Source organism: Sus scrofa, chromosome 17 (genome assembly GCF_000003025.6).
Source record: "Sus scrofa isolate TJ Tabasco breed Duroc chromosome 17, Sscrofa11.1, whole genome shotgun sequence".
Classification (NCBI taxonomy): Eukaryota; Metazoa; Chordata; class Mammalia; order Artiodactyla; family Suidae; genus Sus; species Sus scrofa.
In genome coordinates this window covers 41,294,451-41,320,511 of record NC_010459.5, presented here as the reverse complement: position 1 = coordinate 41,320,511, position 26,061 = coordinate 41,294,451, and the positions used below count along the sequence as shown (strand labels likewise).

Genomic DNA, 26,061 nt, shown 5'->3' with positions numbered 1-26,061 from the left:
ACTTTAGACTCAGGGCAGCAAAGTCAGATCTGCACATTGTCCTGACGCCATGGGTAATGGGTGGGGATGTCTGCCTGGGGCGGGGGAGGGGGGGGGAGGGCAAGTACTACCCCCCCCCCACCATGGCTCCCTGGCCTTGCACCCCAAGAAGACTGGGGTGCTACGTGTATGTGTTTGCGCCAATATCTGGAAACAGAGAATGAAAGAAAAGTCTGCTTTCAGGGAATCCCAGCCCAGCTCCAGATAGGCCCAGGAGCCCCTGGGGGGTGTCACAGGAGTGGTGGGGATTTGGGAAAGGGCTGTGAGGCCTGGCTATGGTTTTACCCCTTTGACTGTGATCCACAGGTTGAATCTGTGTGGGTTTTCACAATGGGCACACACAGAATTCTATAGACATGTTCACAGACACACACGCAGAGCCTCAAAACAGGCTCCCAGTGACACACACAGCTAAACACATGTGCCCTCACTCACACGAGCCTTATCCACCTGTTCTCCCAGGTTATTATTATTTTTGGGGGGAGGGTATAATACTTTTTTTTTCTTTTTTTTTTTTTTTTTTGTCTTTTTGCCTTTTCTAGGGCCACTTCCTGCGGCGTATGGAGGTTCCCAGGCTAGGGGTCCAATCGGCACCGTAGCTGCCAGCCTACACCACGGCCACAGCAACGCAGGATCTGAGCCTTGTCTGCAACCTACACCACAGCTCACGGCAACGCCTGATCCTTAACCCACTGAGCAAGGCCAGGGATCGAACCCTCAACCTCATGGTTCCTAGTCGGACTGGTTAACCACTGCGCCACGACGGAAACTCCAGTGCTATTTTTATTAACACTTAAAATTTCACTAAAAATGCTAAATTCTAGAGCCTTTAGGGTGTAATGTGAAACAGCATAACATACTAACAAAATTGTACTCAAGTATAGGGACAAGCCGTGCAAGGCTAGAAGCTCAGGACTCGAGAGGTCCTTGGTTACTGACATAATCTCTGTTTGACCTCAGACAAGACACCAAGCAGTCTTGTCTGTTTACCAAAATCACTCACTTCAGGACCAACAGTAACAGGACTGGAAAGAGCCGGTCTGAAACGAGCTAGGTTAGCTAGGGGCTGTTGCAGCTCAAGTCCAGGATAGGAAGAATGGTTTGTGAATTCTGAAATCACTGATTTCTAAACAAGTCCCTAAGATGCTTTTCCCATCAGAGTCTCCCAGATTATTAAAGTAGGAGCATTCACCTGCATGCACAGCACAAAGCCATGCTCCTAAACCTGTGCATCGCAGGGCAGGTATACACACATGCACAAGGTCACTCTGCCAGGAAGTGGCAGTTAGGACAGCCTGAATTCTGAACCTGCATTCAGCTGTCATGGCCACCCCATAGCCACCTGCACCAAGTGGTGTTTGCCAAACTTTTCTTCATTTCAGACTTGACCCAGTTATTAATTTTAGAATCCAGAAATTCCTCGCTGAACCCCACACCCCTCAGATTGAGGGTCAGGCACTGGGTGGCTCCTCTCGAAGGGTGAACATCTCTTTCCTGAGTGGGAATGATGGACAGATTTTCCTCCCACCTTTGTCTTTAAATGTTAAAAGTTGTCACCTGCCTATCCCTCTGGCCTCACCTCTATACACCAGCCGCTCTGCCCTTAGGTCAGGGCCTCTTATGTCTTGTGCTCCCTCCTGCCACAGGACCTTTGCACATGCTCTTTCTGATGGGGAGGGGGAACACCTTCCTCTAATGAATTCCTATTCATCCCGTAAATTTCCATCCAAATGTCACCTCCTCAGGAAAGCTTTTCCTGATTCCCCTGACTTTCACTTCATCATGCTTTATATCTCTCCTTCATGGCAGCCATCCAAGTTGTAATTTTTGTAGGGTGATTTGATGACTGGCTATCTAGTGTTCTGGCATAGCCCATCGTCAGAGCATATTATAATAGGGACTTAGGGTTTATCCAGTCCCATATTTCTGAAATTTCAGTATCATCATGACAATTTTTGGGAGTTCTTGTTGTGGCACAGTGGTTAACGAACCCCACTAGTATCCATGAGGACTTAGGTTTGATCCCTGGCCTCGCTCAGTGGGTTAAGGATCTGGCGGCGTTGCCCTGAGCTGAGGTGTAGGTTGCAGACAAGGCTTGGATCCCACATTACCATGACTGTGGCACAGGCCAGTGGCTATAGCTCCAGTTCGACCCTTAGCCTGGGAACCTCCATATGCTCTGGGTGCGGCCCTTCAAAAAAAAAAATTTTGTATATTCACTTCCTGGATAAGGTATTATAAAGAAATTACAAAATTTACTACCTATTATTGCTTAATACTTTTCTTTAAATCAACTTACTTTATAAACTGAAAAATACATATAAATAGGAAATTTTATTTCATGACCATGGAAAATCAGTATTCATTGTTATAAATAGAAAATAACTGTAAAAATATATACAATGAAGGCAAATCTGTGTTAGAAATTCCGGCTGGATCAAGTTGGATGCAGACGATTCCAAACCCAAGGACTATTTTCTTTTTCTTTCTTTTTTTTTGTTTTTGTTTGTGTGTTTTTCCTTGGCTGCACCCATGGCATGGGGAAGTTCCCAGGCCAAGCATTGAGCGTGCACCACAGCAGCGACCGGAGCCACAGCAGTGACAATACCGAGTCCTTAACCACTAGGCTACCAGGGAACTCATTTTTTTTTTTTTTTTCTTAAAAGGAGTGATTGCTAAGTGTCTGGGAGGTGTCCAAGATACACTGGCTCAGAACTTTCTCTTTGGCGTCATTGAGAGGACTGGGAGAGAATTGGAATAACTTTCTTACCGTAATTTCACATCAAGTTCATGTCCTCCCCAGTCATCTTGTAGGTCACCTGTGAGCTGGTTGAGTCCAACTCAGTTCATTCAACATTGCCAAGGTACCTACCTCAGGGTGGTCCCCCAAAGCACCTGCTGTGTGTCAGGCCCTGTGTAAAGGACCGGAGCGCAGAGATGAGTAAGGGTCTTGGTCCCTGCTTTGGGGGCTTGCAGTCCCTGGGGAAGGGAGATTGCTCTCTGAGGATTCTGTGCTGTATAATGGGTGCCCTTAGCCTGGAAGCACATATGTCCTGAAAAAGTTAGAGATGCGGGTCGAGCAGGGCTCTGAAGGGTGGGAAGGAACTCATCCAGTCTGAGCAGGGAGGTGGGGGACTTCAGGCAGTGCTTTCCAAAGTGGGGGACCCACCATGGGTCCTAGCAGGGGAGACTTTGGATGGCACTCAGATGAACATTTTTTAATTTTGCAGATTTTTTTCTTTCTTGGCCACAGTGTGCAACAGCTTGATGTACGATCTGAGTTCCCAGACCAGGGATCCAACCCAGGCCACAGTGGTGAAAGCACTGAGTCCTAACCACTAGACCACCAGGGAACTCCCACAGCTTTTCAACTTAATCTGTATTAGGGAGTGATTTAAACAGTGCAAACACAGGATCATAAATACAATAGTAAAACATTTAAGTTAAAAATGAATTGACAGGAGTTCCCGTTGTGGCTCAGTGATTAACAAATCCGACTAGGAACCATGAGGTTGTGGGTTCAATCCCTGGCCTTGTTCAGTGGGTTAAGGATCCAGCATTGCCATGAGCTGTGGTGTAGGTCAAAGATGCGGCTTGGATCTGGCATGGCTGTGGCTGTGGCGTAGGCCAGCAGCTGTAGCTCCAATTAGACCCCTAGCCTGGGAACCTCCATATGCTGTGGGTGCAGCCATAGAAAAGACAAAAAAAAAAAAAAAAAAGAAAGAAAAAGAATTGACAAAAAGGCAAATATGAAGTAAATAACTAATATTAAGGAAACAATAAATTAGGTTAGGTGAACAGCATGAAAAACTCATGAATGAGGCGCCTGGGTGCTCGAGAAGCCCTGAGCTGGTGTATAAAGGGCATTAGACATAGGAAGTGTATGCTGGGTGTAGACTGATGGGCCACTGGTGCCAGGCTGAGTTGCGCAGGTAATGGGAAGCTACTTAAGGTTGTTGAGCAGTGGAGGGTCACAGTTGGGTCTGTGTGTTAGAAAGGCCATTGTAGTGGCCAAAGGGGAGCCTGGCCCAGTGGCAGGGAGCCTAGGAAAAGGGCAGAAGAGCTGGTAGGTGTGTGTGCAGGTTCAAACCCCAGCTCTACCATTTACTGGCAGTAGAGCCTTGGGCTCAGTTTCTTAATCTGTGAAATGGGAATAAATATACGCATCCCATAGAATTGTTGGGAAGATGAGAAAAAACAAAAAAGGTATGAGAAATTCTTAGCATAAGGTATGCCGCAGAAGACTCGCTCAGTCAGAAGAAGCTCTAGTTATAATTGTTGCTATCCTTATGTGGTTTGGGTGGGAGATGGTGAGTGCCAGGGCACAGACAAAAGGGACAGGAAGGACAGGAACTGAGAACTAAGGTCCAGAGAGGTGACCTGACTTGCTCAAGGTCTCACAGATGATACATAGCAAAGCTGGGCTTGCACATGGGTCCTCTGATTCCCCTTGCTTTTCAGTTTGCTGCATCTGGGTTGTTTTCCCACTTTCTCAAAAACAATTTTTGTTTAATAAGGAGCCAGTTCTCACTCATACCTCTACCCACACAAAACTAAAAAGGCTTTAAAGCAGGAGACGCTTTAGTTGAATGTGAGCAATAACTTCCTGGCAGCCAGAGTTATCAAATGCTGGATTTAGACTCTGCAGCCTGGAGAAATTCAAGAGAAGCATCCTAGGTGGTTAAGCCGGGTGGTCACAACCTGACACCCACTGGCTGCATCTGGCTCACAGATGGGTTGGGTTGGGCCAATTCTTTAAAACATTGGGAGGTTTTACTAAAATATCAGTAGCCTCAGCAAAGCTGGGTGAAGGCAACACTTGGCTGGATGAGATGGGTGTGCATCCCAGGCCCCCCTACTCCCTATGGCTCCCCTGACGCTGAAGCTGACTGTCTGGGGCCACTCACCAAGGGGCTAGTGGGGTTATTTTCTCACACTTGGATCAATTCTGTCTTCTGCATCAACTCTCAGGCCGCTGTAGGCATTTGCATCTGTGGCTGCTGATTTAGCTCCTCCTTGGACCTGAGTCTAAGATGGATGAGACAGATCTTTATAAACCTTCTCACCCACTGAAGGCTAATTGATCCCATTTGGGAACCACATCCCAGCTCCAAACCTTCCTGAATCTGATAGTACCTTGACTTCTAGAAAGGTCCCCCTTGGAAGGGTCTTTGAGATGGATAAGGCCAAGGACCCCATTTTACAGATGGGGAAACTGAGGCCAAGATGACCCGGTGAGGCAAGGGTGGAATCTCACCTTCCCTAGGCTTTTCTGCCACTGGGGGGCGAGCAGGGGTTAAACCCTAGGACACTGCCCGTGTCAGCTTTCCTCCACCTTTGCCTTCCCATGCTGGGCGATGCTGATACTGCGTGATGCCACCATGTTTGCCTGCTGGAGTATGTGGGTAAATCTGGGTGAATTCAGCCCCCATCTCAGAAGGCCCAACGAACAACATCTGGTGAGACCATTTAAAAAGGGAACCAGACGTAAAACGCACACACACAATCGCACTTTTATATCGCCACCCCCCAGTTATAAAAGCTCTACAGAAGGCTGCTTCCAGAGTGTTTGGAAAATCCAGCAACGATGAGGAAAATTAAAACTGTGACTTACAAGCCCCCCCCCCCACGGCCCTCAGGGGTAACTGCAGTTAACGCTTTATTTCATGGCCTCTTGGCTTCCACACATTTTTGCACAGTGGCGGTCATACTGCTGAGGAATTTTTCTTTAAAACAATTTCAATAGTCAGAAGAGTAGTTACCGCTGGCATGGGGCGTGGTCTGGGAGGGGGCCTCTTTCTGGTGTGGTGGAAATCTTGTATAGCAATTGGGATAGTGGTTCCAGGGGTACCCACCGAGGTAAAAATGCATCAATGCATCCACTTTATACTTGTGTTTTTTTACTTCATAAAGATAAGACCTAAGATGACAGTAATAGTAGAGGCTCATGGCAAAGACATCGAAACGAGTTTACAGACACCCATATTCTCAATCTTCCCGTGTCCAGACAGGACTGCTGGAAACAGTCACTTTTCTCTGATCTTTGGCACTGTCCAAAGTTCCGTGGATCAGTTCAGAGGGTCTGTGAGCATCATACTGGCGCCATTCCTGCAGTCTGGTCCTGGCAGCCTCCTTGGTGGGCTCCGTCTTGGCCCGGGGGTTGCAGGAGAGGGGGCCGAGGGGGCTCAGACCGGCTCTGGCCCCTGACACCCTCTTCCTTCTCAGCGTCACGCTGTCTGCTGCCTCAGCTCCTGCCAAGGAACAGTTAAAACCCCAGCTCACTGGGGAGGAAGAGAAACAGGTCGATTAAGTTTCACGGAAATCATTTTGAGGGGCCCACGTCTGGCTGACGGTGTCTGGGTTCCTGTGGTCCCGGGCTGGGCTGCCCGGGTGATTCTGAGTGGAGAGTGGCCAGCTTTTCTCCCTGCAGCCGACTGGACCCAGTCCCCATGTGCTTCCCCCAGCACTTGGAGAGCTTCTGAGCCTCTGGGATGCGGGCCTGTAGCAGGTAATTCCTCTGGCCAAGAGCTCCAAGTCCTGTTAACCTGGAACATTCTTTCTTTTTACTGGCTGCCCCTTTTATGGTTACAGTGTGCGGCCAGCTGAGCCAGTTTGCGAAAGCCAAGGCAGCCTGGGCTGTGAGCCTTGGTTTGTTGAGAAGTAAACAGTGTCTTCGGGCCCTAGTGCAGGATGGGCAGCTGGGAAGCCCTCCCCCAAGGCCAGTGGCTGCTGGTGGCCCCGAGGCAGACTAGGCTCCAGGGAACAGGGGGTGAGGGTGGACTGGACTCGCTCAGACCTGGGTGGGAGCTTGGTTCTGGCTTTCTCCCGCACTCTTTGATCTTGAGCCAGACCAGCCTCCGTTTCTTTATCTGCAAAATGGGCTGTTCTGGCTTGGCCCCTAGGGTGATTGTGTGGCCAAGCAAGAGAATGCGAGTGGGGGACCTGGTGCATGGCAGGTGCCTGGAAATTATGATTACAGGAGTGACTCTTGGATTCAGGAAGGGACCAGGAAGGGAAAGGTATCTTCACACGGAGGCTGAGACTTCAGCTTTGTCCCACAGGATGGGTAAACATAAATAACAATTAATAACGGTGACAACAGCAGCAACAACATTTATTTTTCCCAAGACCTCCTACATTCGTTATCTCCTCCTATCTCCAGAATAGTCATCCGAGCGAGGGACCATGGGAATTACAATCCCCCTTTTCAGATGGGGAAACTGAGGCACGTCATCGTTTCCCAGAGGTTGGGGCGCAGACCACAGCTTAGCCACCGGGGGTCACAAACTGGAACTAAATAACATGGAATCGCATGGCGATGGCGAGTGGATCTCTTTCAAACTTTCCTCTGATCTTCTGAGAACCCAGGGAGAAAGCTTCCCTCTGGTGAAAAGATGTCTCGAACACCTTTCTAGAATGTGGCAGTCTCCCTTTGGAAGGAAGGGAGAGAGACATGACCTTCGGGAGGTCACCAGATGTCTCCGGAATTTAATGGCAGTATTTTTTTTTTCATGATTTAGTTTTTCTTTAAAAGTAATTTACTTTATTGAAGTATGGTTGGTTTACAAAATTGGGTTAGTTTTGGGTATACAGCAAAGTGATTCAATTGTGTGTGTGTGTGTGTGTGTGTGTGTGTAATTAATTTTTTAGGTACCTTCCCATTATAGGTTATTACAAGATATTGAATACAGTTCCCTATGCTGTACAATAAATCCTTGTTGCTTATCTATTTCCTACACAGCGCTGTGTATCTGTTAATCCCATGCTCCTAATTTATCCCTTCCCCCACTTGCCCCTTTGGTAATCGTAAGTTTGTTTTCTATGTCTGTAAGTCTGTTTCTGTTGTGTTTTTTTGGCGGCGCCCTCAGCCTGCAGAACTTCCCAGGCCAGGGATCAAACCTGTGCCACAGCTGTAACCAGAGCCACAGCAGTGAAAATGCCTGATCCTTAACCCACTGAGATATGAGGTAGCTCCGTGTTCCTGTTTTGCAAATAAGTTCCTTTGTAATTTTTTTTTTTTGTCTTTTTAGGGTACCCGCGGCACATGGAGGTTCCCATGCTAGGGGCCAAATCGGAGATGCAGCTGCCCGCCACAGCCACAGTCACAGCAACTCAGGATCCGAGCCGAGTCTGCAACCTACAACAGACACATGACAACACCAGATCCTTAACCCACTGAACGAGGTCAGGGATCGAACCTGCGTCTTCATGGATACTAGTCAGGTTCATTAACCACTGAGCCACAATGGGAACTTGTTTGAATTCTTTTTTTAGACTCCACCTGTAAAAGAGATCATTATAATAGTTGTCTTTCTTTGTCTGACTTCACTTTGTATGATAATCTCTGTGTCCATCCATGTTGTTGCAAATAGCATTATTTCATTCTTTTTTTGTAGCTAAGTAACATTGCATAAATATACCACATCTTCTTTATCCATTCATCTGTTGGTGAACTCGTAGGTTGCTTCCATGTCTTGGTTTAAAAACAGTTCATTTTGGAGTTGTCTGGTAGTGCATCAGGTTAAGGGGCCAGCATTGGCATCGCTGCGGCATGGGTTCAGTCCTCAGCCCTGGAACTTCCACATGTCGTGGGTGTGGCCAAAAAAATATGTAGTTATTTTATTTTGCCTTTTTTTTTTTTTTAAGGACCATACTCATGGCATATGAAAGTTCCTAGGCTAGGGGTTGAATCGAAGCTGCAGCTGCTGGCCTATGCCACAGCCACAGCAATGCAGGATCCAAGCCACGTCTGCGACCTGTACCACAGCTCACGGCAATGCCAGATCCTTAACCCACTGAGCAAGGCTAAGGAGCAAACCGCATCCTCATGTATACTAGTCAGATTTGTTTCTGCTGAGTCATGACGGAAACTCCCTGTAGTTATTTTATAGTGTTTATGTAAGGACATACTTACCTCAGCTATATACATAGCTATTATAATAATATATGTAAATATTTTATGAATCAATATAAAATATATATTTAAATAAATAAAATAACATGAAAACTATTCAATACATTATTAGTGTATTTTTGCAGTTACATTCTATTTAGGCCAATTGACTTTTTTTTCATTTTTTTTTATTACTCAAATGAATTTATCACATCTGTAGTTGTATAATGATCATAACAATCCAATTTCACAGGATTTCCATCCCACAGCCCAAGCACAGCCCCCCACCCCCCAAACTGTCTCCTCCGGAGACCATAAGTTTTTCAATGTCTGTGAGTCAGCATCTGTTCTGCAAAGAAGTTCATTGTGTCCTTTTTTCAGATTCCACATGTCAGTGAAAGCATTTGATGTTGGTGTCTCATTGTATGACTGACTTCACTTAGCATGATAGTTTCTAGGTCCATCCATGTTGCTAAAAATGCTGGTATTTCGTTCTTTTGATGGCTGAGTAATATTCCATTGTGTATATGTACCACCTCTTCTGGATCCACTCCTCTGTCGATGGACATTTAGGTTGTTTCCATGTCTTGGCTATTGTAAATAGTGCTGCAATGAACATTGGAGTACATGTGTCTTTGCGAGTTGTGGTTTTCTCTAGATAGATGCCCAGGAGTGGGATTGCTGGATCAAATGGTAGTTCTATGTTTAGTTTTCTGAGGAATCTCCATACTGCTGTCCACAGTGGTTGCACCAATTTACAATCCCACCAACAGTGTACTAGGGTTCCTTTTTCTCCACACCCTCTCCGTAGGCCAATTGACATTGATTTTTCCATTTAAAGTAGTGATGTGATAACTACAGCAATGACGACTGTTGTTTAAAGAGCACCTTTCTTAGTGCTAGGGAATCTGTGTGTATTCTCTCCCTCACCCTCGCTCAGCTCTTTAAGCTGGGTACAATTCCAGTCTCTAGTTTTACACATGAGGAAATTGAGGCAGAGAGAGTTAAGTAACTTGCTAGGTCACATGACCAGTTAAGCGACAGAGCCAGAATTTGAACCAGGGCAGTCTTGCTGCATTCTCATTGCCAGTAAGGTGACATAAGAATCTTCATTTAAAATGCAATTATGGGCGCTACCATTGTGGCTCAGTGTGTTAAGAACCTGACATAGTGTCCATGAGGATGTGGCTTTGATCCCTGGCCTTGCTGGGTGGGTTAAGGATCCGGTGTGGCTGCAAGCTGCAGCATACATTGCAGATGTGGCTCGGATCTGGTGTTGCTGTGGCTGTGGTGTAGGCCTGCAGCTGCAGCTCTGATTTGACCCCTAGCCTGGAAATTTCCATATGCTGCAGGTTCAGCCCTAAAAAGAAAAAAAGAAAAAAAAAAAAAAAGAAGAAGAAGAAAAAGTCTAACATGGTTCTGTCTGGGCTCGGATCAAGGTGTTGGCAGGCTGCGGTTTTTTTTTTTTCTTTCTGGAGACTCTCAGTGAGAATCTGTTTGCCTTTTCCAGCTTCTAGGAGCCGCCCGCATTCCTTGGCTCTCTCTGCTGCTTCTTCCACGGTCACATTTCCTTCTGCCTCTTGCCTCTTCTGTGTTCTCTTCTGCTTGCAAGGACCCTTGTGATTGGATTGGGCCCTCTTGGAGAATCCAGAATAATCTCCCTAGTTTAAGGTCAGCCAATCGGCAACTTTTATTCCATCTGCAACCTTAATTCCTCCTTTGCCAGGTAAGGGGACACAGTCACAGGTTCCAGAGATTAGGAGGTGGGCTTTGGGAGGGGGGAGCATTGTTCTGCTTATCTCTCCTGTCGTCAGGGAGCCCGGGCTCCACAAGGGAGATAAAAGCAATGTGGGAACCTCCGTGAGCACCCAGAAAAGTGGCCTCCTGCGCCAGCTGGGGTGGCAGTGGGAGGTCTGAGAAAGTCTCCTGGAAGAGATGACAGCTGACCTGGGTCTTGCAGGAGGAGGAGTTAGCCTGGTGGGAATGGACATGGAAGGCCTCCCCAGAGGAAGGAACAGCATGTGCGAAGCCCTGGAGGTGAGGGAGAGGGTGCATGTGCCGTTGCAATGGAAGCCTGTGCAGAGCAGTGCAGCTTGAGGGCAGGCCAGTGCTTTCTGAACCTTTGAGCAAGTTCCACCCGCCCCCCCCCCCCGAAAAGTTGGTTTATTTATTTAATGACTTATTCTGGATGACCTATCATTAATTTTATTTTTTTAATTGAAAAATTTTAACTTTTTAATTTGAAGTATAATTGATTTACAGAGTTCTGTCAATTTCTGCTGTGCAGCAAAGGGACCCAGTCATACATATGTATACATTCTTTTTCTCATGTTATCTTCCCTCATGTTCTATCCCAAGTGATTGAATACAGTTTTGAGTGGGAGATGGGCAAAGCCAGGTTTGCACTGGAGAAAGGTCACTTTGGGGTCCTGGGGGAGAAGCGGCTAGAAGGGAGATTAGAGACTGGACACCAGTGAGGAGGTGATTCAGTGGGAGAGGTGATGGGGGCCTGGACAGGGCTGGGGAGCAGAGCAGAGGGAGTGGGTTGGTGAGCTATTGGAGGTGAGACTATAAATGTGGCTGAGGGTTGTTTGTGGGCAGGGCAGGCAGGAGCAGGGGGCGGGATGATGAGCAGATTTCTGGCCCAGGAGTCTGACTGGATGGTGGGGCCAATCACTAAGGTAGGGATGCAGGGCAGGGGAGGGGAGGAGTCGACTTAGGAAAGTATGAGTTGGGTTTATGTGGTGATGGTCTGTGCCGAATAACTTCTAGGGGAGACATCCTGGATAGATGAATATGGGGCTCATATATCCACCACATCAACTTGTATCAGTTAGTTATTGCTGTGTAACAAACCCACCAAACGAGTGGTATACAACAGCAATCACTTGCCTGATCCAGGTTTGCCTTTAGTGGTGGCTCAGCTTCAACCTGCAGGTCTGCAGGCCAGCCAGGTGGAAGGTTTTGGGGATGCTGACCTCCTCTTTCCCTCTGGCCCTGATCTGGATGCCTTCCCCCATTCCTCTACTCCACCTAGGACCAGCAGATGACATTTGGGCAAAGATCTGCAGGAGGTGAGGGAATGAAGTTGTCTTAAGGAGGAGTAGTCTAGGCAGAAGCAACAGCCCATGCAAAGGCCCTGAGGTGGGATTGTGCCTAGTATGTCTGAAGAACAGGAAGGAAGACCAGTGGGACTGGAGGGGGTGTGTGAGTGGGAGAGGGAAGCAGAGGAAGTTGAAGAGTTAGCAGAGGCCTTGGTCATATGGCGCCAGGAAGGTCAGGAAGTGGCCATTATCCTTATTATCATTGCTACTGTCACTTTTCATCCTCTCCTCCTGTCACCCACAGGACTCCCCATCCCTGGACACAGCCATCCAGCACGCCCTGGCAGGCCTCTATCCCCCTTTTGAAGCCACAGCTCCCACCATCCTGGGTCAGGTGTTCCGTCTCCTGGATTCTGACTTCCAGGGCGATGGGCTGAGTTTCCTCCTGGATTTCCTGATCCCTGCCAAGCGTCTGTGTGAACAAGTGCGTGAAGCAGCCTGTGTAAGTTGGAAGGGACGTGGGGCCAGGGGCGAGTTCTCCCAGAAGGCCAGGGGCTGGAGGTGACCGGAGAAGGAAGTGGGTTGGTGTGTGTCCTGTCTCAGAGCAAGAACTGGAGACGTGGGACGGTGTTCAGCTATCGTTGCTTGTCCACAAAGAAACTTCAGCCCTGCAAATGGACAGGAAGGTTCCTCGGCCCTTTACCCTCTGACCTCTAGGGGTCAAGCTATAAGCACCTTGACTAGCAGGTGGGGAGACCTGGATAAAGCATCTTTGTGGGTTGCCGGGCCCCCGGTAACTGACACTGTGGGCATCACCAGGCTGTCTTGGCTGAAGTGGGGCAGTATTATGGAAATGGCAGAGAAGGTCCCAGACTTTCCACCAAAGCCCTTGTGGCATCAGGACTCTTGCTTGGAGACTCCTTCAAACCCATATCTCAGGGAGGCCTCTCCTGAGCCAAAGTGGGAAGTGTTTTATGCAGGACTCACTGGCTGCAAATGACAGATCCTAACTCAGATCAGGAAGGGTGGTCCAGACCCAGGCCTGAGTTGATCCACTGATCCAGCCTCTTGAGGACTCTATCTCTTGTCTCTGCTTCTACTGCTTGCCAGTGCCATTCTTACAGGCTAAGTGTTCCCATGAGGGTGAAGCCCAGGGCAGCACTGGGATCAACTCCTACCCTGGAGAGGAAAATGAACTCTTTCCCATCAGATGCCGATAGAAAATCACAAGGAAGGATTGTGATTGGCTGGGCTTAAGTCCTGAGTCCCTGCTTGGACCAATCAGTGCGGTGAGAGGAATGGAGTACCAGGATTGGCTAAGCTTGGATCCTATGTCCATCCCTGAACCAATCACTGCAGCCAGGGAAAGGGGTACCAGGATTGGCCAGGTGGGTCCTGTGTCCATCTCTGAACCAATCACTGCACCTAGGAGCATGGAGTACCAGGACTGGCCAGGCTTGAGCCCTATGCCTACCTCTGTGGTCAGAAAGTGAAGATTGTTTTAAGAAAAGGGTGGAGAGAGAACTTTGGAGACTGAATCCTTAGATGCGCTGCTGGAACTTGCCCACACCCTTCGCAGAGTTGCTGACTGACTCCGCCCTGCTCTTCTGTTATTCAATATCCACCCCTGCTGCCCCAGCCTCAAGAATCACTGAGAGCATCTTAGGTCCTCCTAGCTTTTCCTGAGTTGCTTATGCCTGTCAGGGACCTGGCACATAAGGAGCACAAAGTAGGAGGGGGGACCATGAGCATCATTTCAGGGATAGAAAGAAATCAAATGGAGCAGCTAAAAGTTCAGGCTTAGGTGCCAGAATTAGGGATGGTTAGAACTGAAAGGAAACAGGTCATTCGTTTAAGGCACTTAAAACAGCACCTGGCACATAGACATAGCTCCATACACATTCGCCATTCTTACAGGAGAAGGAAGATTCTCATTGACACACTACAGCCAATTTCCCCATGTCCATGTTGACATTATTTCAGCCATATCCTTCCCCATCCTTGCTTCTTCTCCCTGATGAGCTATACAATCAGCTGCTCCCTTTATTTGACCATTAAAACTGCATTTGTGGGGCCCCTTTCCCTGTTTCTTCCAGGGGCAAGGGTTACAACAGTTTTATTTCTCTGTTTTTAATTATCGGCAGCTTTAATTGTAATTATAAGTGAATTTGTGTCACCTCAGAGCAGGGGGTAGTAGCATGGGATTAATGTGTGCCCTCAGGGGTCAGGAGCCCCAGGTTCAAGTGCAGTCTCCCTCACTACGAAATTGAGGGGGATCCACATCACCTCTTTGAGCTTCAGTTTCGTTATGTGGGACGTGGGAATGTCAATGACACCTCACCGAGATGATCAACACAGCTTAGCACAGAGCCTGGCACGAGCGAATTGCTCACTAGCTGCCGGCTGTTACCATCTCTTTGCCTCCTTTCTTCCTCTGAAACAAGAATGTGCCAGCCTTGGAGCTCCTGTCGTGGCTCAGTGGTTAACAAACCCGACTAGCATCCATGAGGATGCAGGTTCGATCCCTGGCCTCATTGAGTGGGTTAAGGATCCAGCGTTGCAGTGAGCTGTGGTGTAGGTCCCAGACCTGGCTCAGATCCCTCGTTGCTGTGGCTGTGGTGTAGGCTGGCAGCTGCAGCTCCGATTCTACCCCTAGCCTGGGAACCTCCATATGCCACGGATGCAGTCCTAAAAAGACAAAAAAAAAAAAAAAAAAAAAAAAAAAAAAAAAAAAAAAAAGAATGTGCCAGCCTCCAAGTCTGCATTTATAACCGCTGGCACTAGCCAGCCAGTCACCATCAATGAAATCTAGTGGGGCCTGGGGACAAATATAGCCCACTTTAAAAGTGAAGCTCTAGGCACAAGTCCTGCCTTTGCTGCTTTTTAGCTGTGTGACTGTGAGGCAGTTCTTTTACCCCCGTGAGCCTCAGTTTTCTCATCTGTAAAGTGAGGATAATAATTCCCAAACTGCTTGCACCACAGAGTTACTCTGAATCACATAAAGGGACTGTAACTGTCATTTCTGTGGTGCTTTGCTATTTGCAAAATACCGCTGGGCTATTTTGTCTCCTTCACTGAGGAGGTGAGGGAAAGGATGTTGTAAATAGCAGAGGGCCATGTGAAAAGGGAGGTATAGGAATTCTGGTCGTGGCTCAGCAGTTAACGAACCCGACTAGCATCCATGAGGATGTGGGTTCGATCCCTGGCCTCGCTCAGTGGGTTAAGGATCTGGTGTTGCCATGAACTGTGATGTAGGTTGCAGACACGGTTTGGATCCTGTGTTGTTGTGGTTCTGGCGTAGGCCGACAGCTACAGTGCCAATTGGACCCCTAGCCTGGGAACCTCCATGTGCCGCAGGTGTGGCCCTGGAAAGACAAAAAGACCAAAAAAAAAGAAAAAGGGTGGTATAACGCAGAGATTCCCGGGATTTATGGATATGAAGAGTCCCAGAGACAGGTGGATCTATAGTGTAACTGAAATGAACTGATTTATCAACGTGGTAGGTGCAAGTATGGTCAGATCTCATTATTTATGCAATTAATAATTCCAGGAAACACTTGCTTAATTATCAGGAAGTTCAGTGTCACTCTCTGGAGGTATCCCATATACACATCCAAATTACCTGAGATTATCTGGGGCTTATTCAATCCGCAGGGATCAGACCAGACTCTTCCAAAAGTCAGGTGGGCAAAGACCTGTTGTCCCTCTGGCCAAGCTGTTGTTTCTGTTGTTGCCACATGGTGTCACCGTTGAACACTGGGCCTGTACAGCCCTGGCAGTCTCATGGAATGGCTCAACTCAGGGTTACTGTGTGGAGGTTGCCCTGGGATGACTTGCTGTGTCTACCTTTGCAGAGACTTGCTGGAACCTTCTCTTCAAAAAAAAATTTCACAGTTGAGACTCACCTGCCGCGTTGTCAACCACTAATGGGAAGTAAATAAATAATAAACAGATAAATATTCTGGGTCTGACATTCAGACCCACAACAGTGGAATGAATTTTCAGGGCCTTCCAGCAAGTTAGTGGCAAGATCAGCTTTCCTAACTTCTCACTTAGTAGTGTCTCAACTTCACTCTGAAATCACTCTACAAAGTAGAGAACAGAACAAAGGCAATAAATAACTTTTTTAAAAAGCTGGAAATCCTGCCATTTCTCAAAAGGCCAACATTGTCAAAAGGAGAGGGAAGTAATATTTACTGAACAGCTTTTTATATGTTGCCCATTGTATTGGTTTTTAAAAAACAATGTATTTGAAAGGTATGTATTTATAATTTCACTTAATACTCATGCAACCCAATAATACCGATATGTATTGTTATTCTTTTTTCTTTTCTTTTCTTTTCTTTTTTTTTGTCTTTTTGCCATTTCTTGGGTCACTCCCACGGCATATGGAGGTTCCCAGGCTAGGGGTCAAATCAGAGCTGTGGCCACCGACCTACACCAGAGCCACAGCAACTCGGGATCTGAGCCGTGTCTGTGACCTACACCACAGTTCACGGCAACGCCAGATCCTTAACCCACTGAGCAAGGGCAGGGATTGAACCTGCAACCTCACAGTTCCTAGTCGGATTCCTTAACCACTGCACCACGACTGGAACTCCTGTATTGTTATTCTTATTTGCAAATAGGGAAGTTGAGGCTCAAAGAAGTTAAGTAATTTGCACAAATTAGTGAGTCAGACCTTGGAACCCACATCTCCTTGGCCCTAAAGTGGAGAGTTTAGTTTAAGTGGGCTTGAGAGACGTTTTCATGGATGAGGAGAAGGGAGCCAGCAGGAGCCAGCGCTGAAAGGTGCTTGCTAACTAGTGCCTGACACTCAGAGCTTTTCTTCCTTGGCCCAGTAGGCTCGCAAGTATTTTCAAGGTCAGGACCAGGACTAGGGTGAGGCAGGAGGCATCGAAGGCATGACTTTTAAGGAGGTGCCCACTCTCGGGGCTGTGCGACTTACAGGATGCTAGGAGTCGGTCCTCCCTGGATGCCGCATCCTAGGCACCTCTCTTGGGGCTGTGTGACTTCCAGCATGCTGAGAGTAGGTCCTCCTTGGATGCTGCATCCTAGGCACCTGCGTTGGAGCTGTGTGACTCACAGGATGCTGATAGCAGGTCCTCTCTGGATGCTGTGTCCTAAGCACCTCTCTTGTCTCATCTGCGTCTCCGACCTGTTCAAGGTTCTTTCTGGGGGTGGAGAAGGAAGCAAACTCATGGGTGGGGCCTTCAGGGCTGGATTCTCTGATGCCACCCCTTTCTCTTTGCAGGCCCCCTACTCACACTGCCTGTTCCTGCACGAGGGCTGGCCATTGTGCCTGCGAGATGAGGTTGTGGTCCACCTGGCACCCCTCAATCCCCTCTTGTTGCGCCAGGGTGACTTCTACCTCCAAGTTGAGCCCCAGGAGGAGCAATCCGTTTGCATCATGATCAAGTGCCTCTCTGTGGACCTCCGCACAGTGGACACGAAGCCTGTTCCTATGTCAGCCTATGCTATGCTTTTCACCCAAGCCTGGCTGGAGGCCATCAACAGTGACTTTGAAGGAGGTCCCCTCCACAATTGCTTGGTAGCTTCAGAAGATGGGGTAGTCTCTGTGCCCTGGACCAAGATAGCCAGCCCAGAGTTTGTGGATGACAGACCCCAAACAGAGAATGTCCTCTCCCCAGCCTGGGGGTCCCTTCAATTAGAGGCACTGGATTTGAGCAGCTCTCAAGAGCTGCACCAGGCCAGATCCCCAGGCAGCCAGGTGCTGCTCACCCGGAGTTTGGCCAAGGGCAAGAGCAGGACGCGTGGGAACAAGTACCCAGGACTCATCAAGGTGGAGCCAGCTGGGCCTGGGGAGGTGGCCTTCAGGATGGACGACGTCACCAGCCAGGACTTGGAGGGAGATTATGTGGCTCTCGTGGACTTTTCCCAGGAGAGCAGAGGAGGGTCTCCCATTCAGGAGGTGGGCACATCCAATGGGTACCCTTTGGGGGCACTGGAGGAGCTAGCTGGAACTAAGGAGATCCCTTTCTGTGAAAGGATGCTGCCTCTCTCATGGGCCAAAGGGGGGTCTTCCTTGGAAAAATGGGCTTGTGAGAAGCCAGAAAGCTTGGAAGAGGAACTCTGCGTTTGGGGCTTGAGGAGAAAGCCTAATGATAAAGTTCCCACGCAAGACTCAGAACACCAGCCCCAAGACCCCTACCTCCACGTCCTTGTAAACCCACTGCATTGTGTCTCTGGCCTCGGGGCAGGTGTCTCAGAAGAGCCAGCTGCCACCAAGACACAGAGACTCCTGGGTAACCCAGAGAGTATGGTCCAGCTCAGGCCTAAACCAAAACAAGCATCCTCTCCCCGGCTGCGCCCGGCTTCTCCTTGTCCTGCTCCAGCCCCTGAAAACAGGATGGAAGACAGGACCAAACAGGGAAGGGGGAGACTTCCCAAGCCTGTGACCAGCCCAGGTCAAAACACCTCCTCCTGCAGGTCCCCCACATCTCGGCCCAAATTCTCATTCTTAAAGGGGTTGAGGCAAGCTGCTGTGCCCACCGAGAAAGCCTCACTCCAGCCCGATGGGCCCTGGAAGATCTTGTGTTCGCTCTACTCTCCCAAACCCAGCCGAGACCGGTGCTTGGGGAAAGGTAAGATGCCCTCTGGCTCTGCTGGAGGGGTAACTGTTCTCTGGATGTGATCAGGTGACAGAGTGGCACCGGCTGTCAGGGACAGTGCAGAGACTCTGCAGTCTCAGCGGTTTAGAGTACAAGGTGGCATGTCAAGAAGCTTGAAGTCTCATGGGTCTGGAATTGAGCAAGGTGTTGTGACCATGTGGAGATGGCCTGAGTCTACACCCGAGCTTGGCCATGCACTGGCTGGGTGACCTTGATCAAGAACTTAACCCCTCTTGGGACTTCCCGTCGTGGCTCAGAAGGCTACCAACCTATCTAGTATCCACGAGGATGCGGGTTTGATCCCTGGCCTTGCTGAGTGGGTTCTGGATCCAGCATTGCCACGGGCTGTGGTGTAGGTCACAGATGCGGCTCGGATCCCACGTGGCTGTGGCTGTGGTGTGGGCTGGCAGTTGTAGCTTAACCCCTCTAAGCCTGGATCTCTCTCTCAATCTGTGCAAGGGGGATCTCACCTGCCTCCTAGAGTTATTGTGAGTTCTAGAGACGCACCAGACATAAGGAGCTTAGCACAATGCCTGCCACACAGAAGGAGATCAATGTTGGAAGCTATAGTTATTAGTCAGAATGTGAAAGAGAAAACATCTCCCCTGGGGAAAAAATTCATCTTCTGCTTAACGCCCTTTCCTTTGTTGCTGCTTTTTTCCAGCTGGAACAACTCAGACCAAAACATCTGGCCCAGACGCTGACTCAGACCCACTGACAGAGGAAAAGACTGGCTTCCCAGAGGCTTCTGCAGACCCTCCAGAAAAAAGCCCCGCTCTGGATGAGGAACCACCAGGGCTTGAGCCCAGGATTGGGGCTCTGAGCGTGGAGATCCTCCATTCCAGGATAGCATCCCTGCCAGGTCCTCGGATTGGAGGGGAGGGGGAGAGGGGGGAGCTGTGAAGGTGGGGATGGGGCTGCCTGAGCATCCTCGGATGCTGGTGGGTGTAGGGAAGGCAGGGAAAGTCCTGGAGGCCTGTGTTCTGGACCAAGCCTCCCTGGGACTCAGATGCTTCATCTTTCCAGTGATGGAGTTGGATGATATGAAAGCAATTTCTAGGAATTCATCCATCCTACTTTCAGTGAGGTCTTCAAGATGGCTGTCTTGGGCCAGGTTTCCTAGAAGCAGAGCCTAAGACAGGGACCCTTGAGAAAGTGATTTGATTCGATTCTATCCTATCCTATCCTACCCTACCCTACCTATTCTATCCTACTTTTTAGGGCCACACTTGCGGCACATGGAAGTTCCCAGGCTAGGGGTCAAGTTGAAGATGCAGCTGCCAGCCAACACCACAGCCACAGCAACGCTTGGGATCCGAGCAACCTACGACCTACGCCACAGCTCATGGCAATGCTGGATGCTTAACCCAACTGAGTGAGGCCAGAGACCGAACCCCCATCCTCATGGATACCAAGCTGAGCCACCACGGGAACGCGGGAAAGTGATTTTCCTGAAGGTTACTCTCAGGGGACGGGGAGTGAGGGAAGCAGGGAGGGGCAGGGGAGGAGTGAAGCCCGGATGTGGCCTGATTCCCTGGGGGGCTCCGGAGCATGAATTGCACCACAGAGATGAGTCCATCTTAAGGTGCGGCGGGGGGGACAGGGTTTGCTGGCCCCTCGTCCACCTGGATCTGTCCATCATCAACTGCAGGCCGACCTGGGATGGGGGTGCAGGTGAGCCTGTGATCCGGTTCAGCAGAGTTCTTCAGACAAGGGGGCATCTGTGAGCCAGTTTACAGCCAATACTTAGAGCCTCTGGGGGGTGGGTGTCTGGCCTGATGAGGGGGTCTGGTTGGGACTTTAATATCCTCCAGGACTGACAGTGTTATCATTCCCTTTAATATTTATTCATCTTTGCAATAAATATTTATTGAGCACCTGCTATGTGCCAGGCCCTGGGCTTAGCACTGAGGATTTGGCAGGGAACCAAGCCTGCTCCCAGGAAGTCAATAGTCTAGTGGTGGGAAGAATTCAACAGGTTATTCAGATAGGTGATTACAATCCAGTGTGAAAAAAATGTGACCCTGGGGCATACAGGAGGCTGTGGGAGGACAGATAAGGCCCCCGGCCCAGGCTTGGGGTAAAGGAGAAGTCAGGGAAGACTTCCTGGGGGAAGTAATGTGAAGTTCAGTCATAGAGTGTGAGTAGGTGTTATGCATGTAAAGTGGTGGGAATGGTGTTCCAGGCAGAGGGAATAGCATGTGCAAAGTTCTGGCAGCAAGAGTAATCACAGCGCTTTCTTAGAACTAATTGTCCTGCAGTTCTGTTTTACTTCATGGACTTCTAAATCTCTGCAGGACATGTCCACGGAGACATTGCTCTGTCATTGTGACGCTCCTGTCATTTTGTCCTCTTCTTGGTTGTCTTTGTCGAAGCTTTTGCTCTTTGTTCCCATATTAATTGCATACAAAGTCTCCTGATCCTTTTAGGGCTGTCATGTTCCAAGAGCTCAGGTTTTATCCATCGAAGACCCCGTTCTTTGAGGCAGGAGATATTCGTTCTAGTTCCAGCTCTACCTCTAGCTCCCTGTGTGACCTAGGAGGAATCACTTGCCCTCTCTGAGCCTCAGGCTCCTCCTTGCATAAGAGGAGGAGAGGAAACAGACTGGACTTAACTCTCTGTCACTCTTTCCACAACTGTACTCTCTTGTAACTTGTCTGGCTTCCATCATAGACAGATGGGGCCCAAGTGCCTGGACCGTGCCTAGCACAGAGTCAGTGCTCAAAAACTACTTGAGCGAATGAATGTTCTCCATGTGGCCCTTCTTTCCTTTCCCTCCCTTGACCGCCTCCATCAGCGATCTTGTCCCAGGGGTTGAAATGTCACCCTGAACTCTTGGTTGCTCTGTCTGTATCCTTAAAATCATTGTCTTTAAAATGTCTAGATATTTTGTATTCTTCCTAAGAATATATTCACACTTGGGGTGGTTTTTGTTTTGTTTGTTTTTTGTTTTTTTCTTTTTAGGGCCGCCCTCGTGGCATATGGAAGTTTCTGGGCTAAGGGTGGAATCAGAGCTGCAGCTGCCGGCCTAGAGCACAGACACAGCAACACCAGATCTGAGCTGCATCTGCGACCTGCACCGTGGCTTGTGGCAAGGTTGGATCCTTAACCCGCTGAGCAAGGCTGGGGATCCAACCCACATCCTCACGGACACTATGTGGGGTTCTTAACCCGCTGAGCCACAAAAGAACTCCCACACTCGTTTTAATATAAAAAATGCTTTAGATTGCTTGCCAGTTCAACTGCGTATCATTTCCCCGCACACTTGGAGTGACTGCCTCAGAAAGGCAGTTTGGTGGCTTTGGGTCACCCTCATCCCCCGCCACCTCCCCACCTGCTGTCCCCATCTCCTCCTGAAACTGCTAACCCAAAAGTGAAGCATGCAGCTTCCAGGCAGGCTCTGAGGTGCTGCTGATGGTGTTCCTGGCAGCATCTGGGGCAAAGGGACCTCCCAGGTGAAGGCAGCTCAGGCGGACAGCTGCCCATCCCTCCAGTGCCCTCAGCCAGCATCTGTGCCCAGAGCCCTGTTCTGGGCAGGGCTTGCCCTCCCCAGGCCTCAGTTTCCTCATCCATAAAATGGCTCCAGAGACATAATATAGCATTTCCTGACCTGAAAAACCCTATGTCTCTGAGAGGATTTCCATGGGTTATGGACAAACATCTTTAACTTTGTAAGTTAGGCAGTTTTTTTCATGGTTTAATTATTACCTTTTAAAAACTTTTTTGATAAACAATTTCCAGCATACAGAAAAGTAGAGACTATAGGATAATGAGTATCCATATAGCTGTTGCTGAGATTTAATAAATCTTAACATTTGGCCACATTTCATCCTTTTTTTTTTTTTTTTTCCCATTTTTGGCTGCCCCACAGTATTTGAAGTTCCCAGGCCAGGGATCAGACCCAAGCCACAGCTTTGACCTATGCCACAGCTGGGGCAATGCTGAATCCTTTAACCTTCTGTGCTGGGCTGGGGATCAAACCTGCATCCTACTGCTGCAGAGATGCTGCTGATCCCATTGTGCCACAGTGGGAACTCCTCCTCTTTGTTTATTTTTTCAGAAGTGTTTTAAAGTGAATTACACATCTTCATATTTTACCTGTAAATATTTCAATGCACATCTGTTAACTACGAGGACATTTCCCCTATAACCACAGTGTCATTTAGCACACCTAACAAAATTAGAAATAATTCCTAATATTCCTCAATACCCGGCTCATTTTCAAATTTCCCATATGGCCCCCAACAAAATGTTTTCCTTCTGGGATTTCTAAACGACTGTTAGGAAAAATCAAACCCATGCTATCAAGAGGATATAAACATATATGCATATATATTAAATATATGTATATACACACAAACACGTCTATACTTGTGTATACATACAAATGTATTAATATATATATTTTAGTAGAAAAATACATATACAAATGTAGTTTTGTTTTTTTTTTTTCTTTTTAGGGCCACACTCATGCACATGGAAGTTCCCAGGCTAGGGGTCCAGTTGGAGCTACAGCTGCTGGCTTATGCCACAGCCACAGCAACGCAGGATCCTTAACCTAGGAACCTGCCAGGCCAGGAATCGAACCCACATCCTCATGGATCCTCAGGTTCATTAACCACTGAGCCACGATGGGAACTTCCTTTGCAAATGTGGATTTTTAAGTTTTAAAATTATGTCACATTTTCAAACATGTGCAAGAATGTTCTAGATGGTTGCTCCCCTGTGTAAGGCAGCATGTGTGAAGGTGGCTAAGTTTGTCCAAGGTGTCATGAGCTACAAAGGGTCTAACATACCTACCCATGGTGGCGGGTTGTGCCTGCATGGAGTAGGTGGCTGTCACTTCAGGGCAGCCTTGAGTGAAGGGACCCTGGCGGGCAGTGCTCTGAGCCCAGGGTGCAGGACGGGCCCAGATTCCACAGACCTGCGCCTCTTTCCCCTACTGTATTCCCTCTTCCCCACAGTGTACACAGGCTGTGCTGACCCCCTTGGTCTCAGACTCTTGACCCCTGTGGGAAGAGGGGGGCACCCAGCCCTGATTCCTGGAACAGGAAATAGTCCGTGAAGAACTCCCGGCTGGAAGTCTGCAAGAATAAATAGTGAGCTGGCGGCCACAGCTGCACACTCACCCCTCGGGGGCTGAGACAAAGGGATAAGGATCATTGTAACAACTGCTGTTCATGAGCCCCTTGCCCTGTGTTAAGTGCTTCTCAGAAACTGTTTCATTTAGTCTGTGACATAACCCCCAAAGCTCCACATTGTTTTCGCCCCCATTTAGCAGATGAGGGAACGGAGGCTCAGAGACACACGGACTTGCCTAAGGACACACAGCAAGTCAGTGCAGAGCTGGCACTTACACCCTGGTCTGTGTGACCCCAAAGCTCATTCTGCAAGCTCTGCTTCCCAGGGTGCTCAGTTCAGAGGGGATCCAGAGTGGGGGTGAGGGGGCCTCTGCATGGAGGAAGGCTTCAGAGATGATTTTTCTGAGGAAGTGGCTTTTGAGCAGGATCTTGAAGTATGAATAGGAGTTCAGAGTTCACAGGGGGAAGAGAGAAAAGGCATTCCGGGCAAAGGGACCAGTATGGGCAAAGGCCTGGAGGCCACAGAGCAGGTTCCCATGGTGGGGACTCCACCAAAGCTCTCCGCGCTCACATGTGCACTTTCTCCTCTAGGCGGCCGGGACAGGGCGGGGCGGCCTCTGCTTCTGGTGTCGACCAGCAACGGCCTCTGGGAGGCGCCATGGTGCACGGCCTCAGAGGTCGCCAAGCTGTTCTCCTGCCTGTGCACCATCCCCAGGTAAGGGGTTGGGCCAGCCTGACCCCTCCATCCCCCCTCGACCTCCCAGCCCAGAGCCCGGGACCAGGTACCACATGGAGAGGCTCCATAGCCTTCTGTCCAGTCATCTGCTGCCAGAGCCAGTGCTGAGCCTGCTGCTGCAGGAAAGCAGGACAGACCTGGTCCCTACCATCTGGGCGTTCCCAGGCTGCTGGGGGAGGTGGGCGGTGTGCAAGAAACAGACGGTCGCAAGCAACTTGCAAGGGTGTTAGTGTGAGGAAGGAAGAAAACAGCGGGCTATTGTAGAGGGATGTTCGCAAACTGGACATGCATCAGGATCATCTGGACCCCTGTTAAAACAGGTAGCTGGGCCCCCTCCCTGGAGTTTCGGATTCCGTAGGCCTGGGTAAGGCCTGAGAATGTGAATTTCTAGCACGCTTCCTGGTGATACTGATGCTGCTGGGTTGGGGACAGACTTTGAGAGCCACTCTTACAGGATAGGGCATGGGGCAGGATGGGGTGGCTTAGTTCAATGGAGAAATCAGGGAAGGCTTCCTTGAGGAGGTGATTTTTGAGCTGGCATCTTAATTATAACTATTTCTTGAATAAATGAAGGAAAGGGTGAGTGAGTGAATGAATGAGTGAGAGAGCAAAAGAATGAGTGAATGATGAGTGACCAGGCTGAATTCTAACACTGGCCCTCCCTTCTGCCTCTCAGACTTCCTGTTGGACTGGGGGTGGAAAGAGGCACCATCTTTCCTCTGAGTCCCAACCTCCAGCCAGGGTGGTCCCAGAATGGTGTTTGCTTGGGACTGTGGCTATAGATCCCAACCTAGAGGTTCTGCAGCTGGCATAGAGGGTAGAGGGACTGATGGAACCTTTTAGAAACTTCTTCAAGGACTCCAACCCACAAGAGCCACCACTGCCACCTGCTGGCCACTGAGACTTTTTCCTTCCTCTTGTCCAGGGTGGAGTGGCTTTTCTGAGCTGAGGGGGAGATGGGACCCCCTCCTTTTCTGTGCTCACAAGTGGTCAGCTTGGTAGACAGAATGCTGGAATTCCACCAACTTGCTGTGTGACACGGGGGTAGTAACCTCCCCTCTCTGAAGCTCACCTAAAAGAAAGGGATGACCAAGTGGGCTCTGAGGACTGAGCATGGTCACGAGAGGTGGGAGTGGGGTGCCGTGTGAACCATGCACTGGGTTCTCACGTGCTGGGCTTGCCTCTCCCCTCCTGCTTTGAACCACCATTGCTGGGCACCTGCCCTGGGCCCGGCTTCATGCTGGGCTGTGCTAGGGACCCGGACGCTCTCATATCCGGGCCTGACCTCTGGGGGCCTCCAGGCTGGCGCTGGAGACAAGTGTGGGCACAAACCTCCCTCCCAGTGTGGGCATAGCCAGAGGCAGTCGCAGTGTGGGCCATAAAGTCAGGGACCTGGCCTCACCTCCGAGAGCCTCCTCCCACTGCCGGGTCACCACCCTGTGCCTGGGGTTCCCCTCCTAGAATGGGGTAACAGCGGGCACATACATCCCCGTTACTCTGCGCAGCCCCTGAGTACCTCACAGTAATGAATCCATCAGCGTGCACCACGGCCCCCAGAAACCTGCACAATAATTATCTCCTGTACGAATGGGAAATGAACCCCAGAGAGGTGAAACAGCTTGCCCAGGGGATGCTG

At 49.3% G+C, this 26,061-nt stretch overlaps 1 protein-coding gene across 3 annotated transcripts in view; it reads left to right on the top strand.

The window, feature by feature from the left end:
• KIAA1755 (KIAA1755 ortholog) overlaps nt 1-26,061 on the top strand; it is a 45,828-nt gene that overhangs the window by 817 nt on the left and 18,950 nt on the right. Inside the window, exons 1-5 of one of the 3 annotated variants that reach the window (XM_013985363.2) lie at nt 10,351-10,969; nt 12,281-12,460; nt 17,231-18,581; nt 19,273-19,470; nt 24,281-24,404. In XM_013985363.2, the coding sequence (XP_013840817.1) occupies nt 10,868-10,969; nt 12,281-12,460; nt 17,231-18,581; nt 19,273-19,470; nt 24,281-24,404 (1,955 nt within the window). In that variant the 5' untranslated portion in view covers nt 10,351-10,867. Of the gene's footprint in view, nt 1-10,350; nt 10,970-12,280; nt 12,479-17,230; nt 18,582-19,272; nt 19,471-24,280; nt 24,405-26,061 lie in introns of those variants that run through there. The other 2 variants (XM_013985362.2, XM_021077677.1) reach the window with 2 other exon arrangements.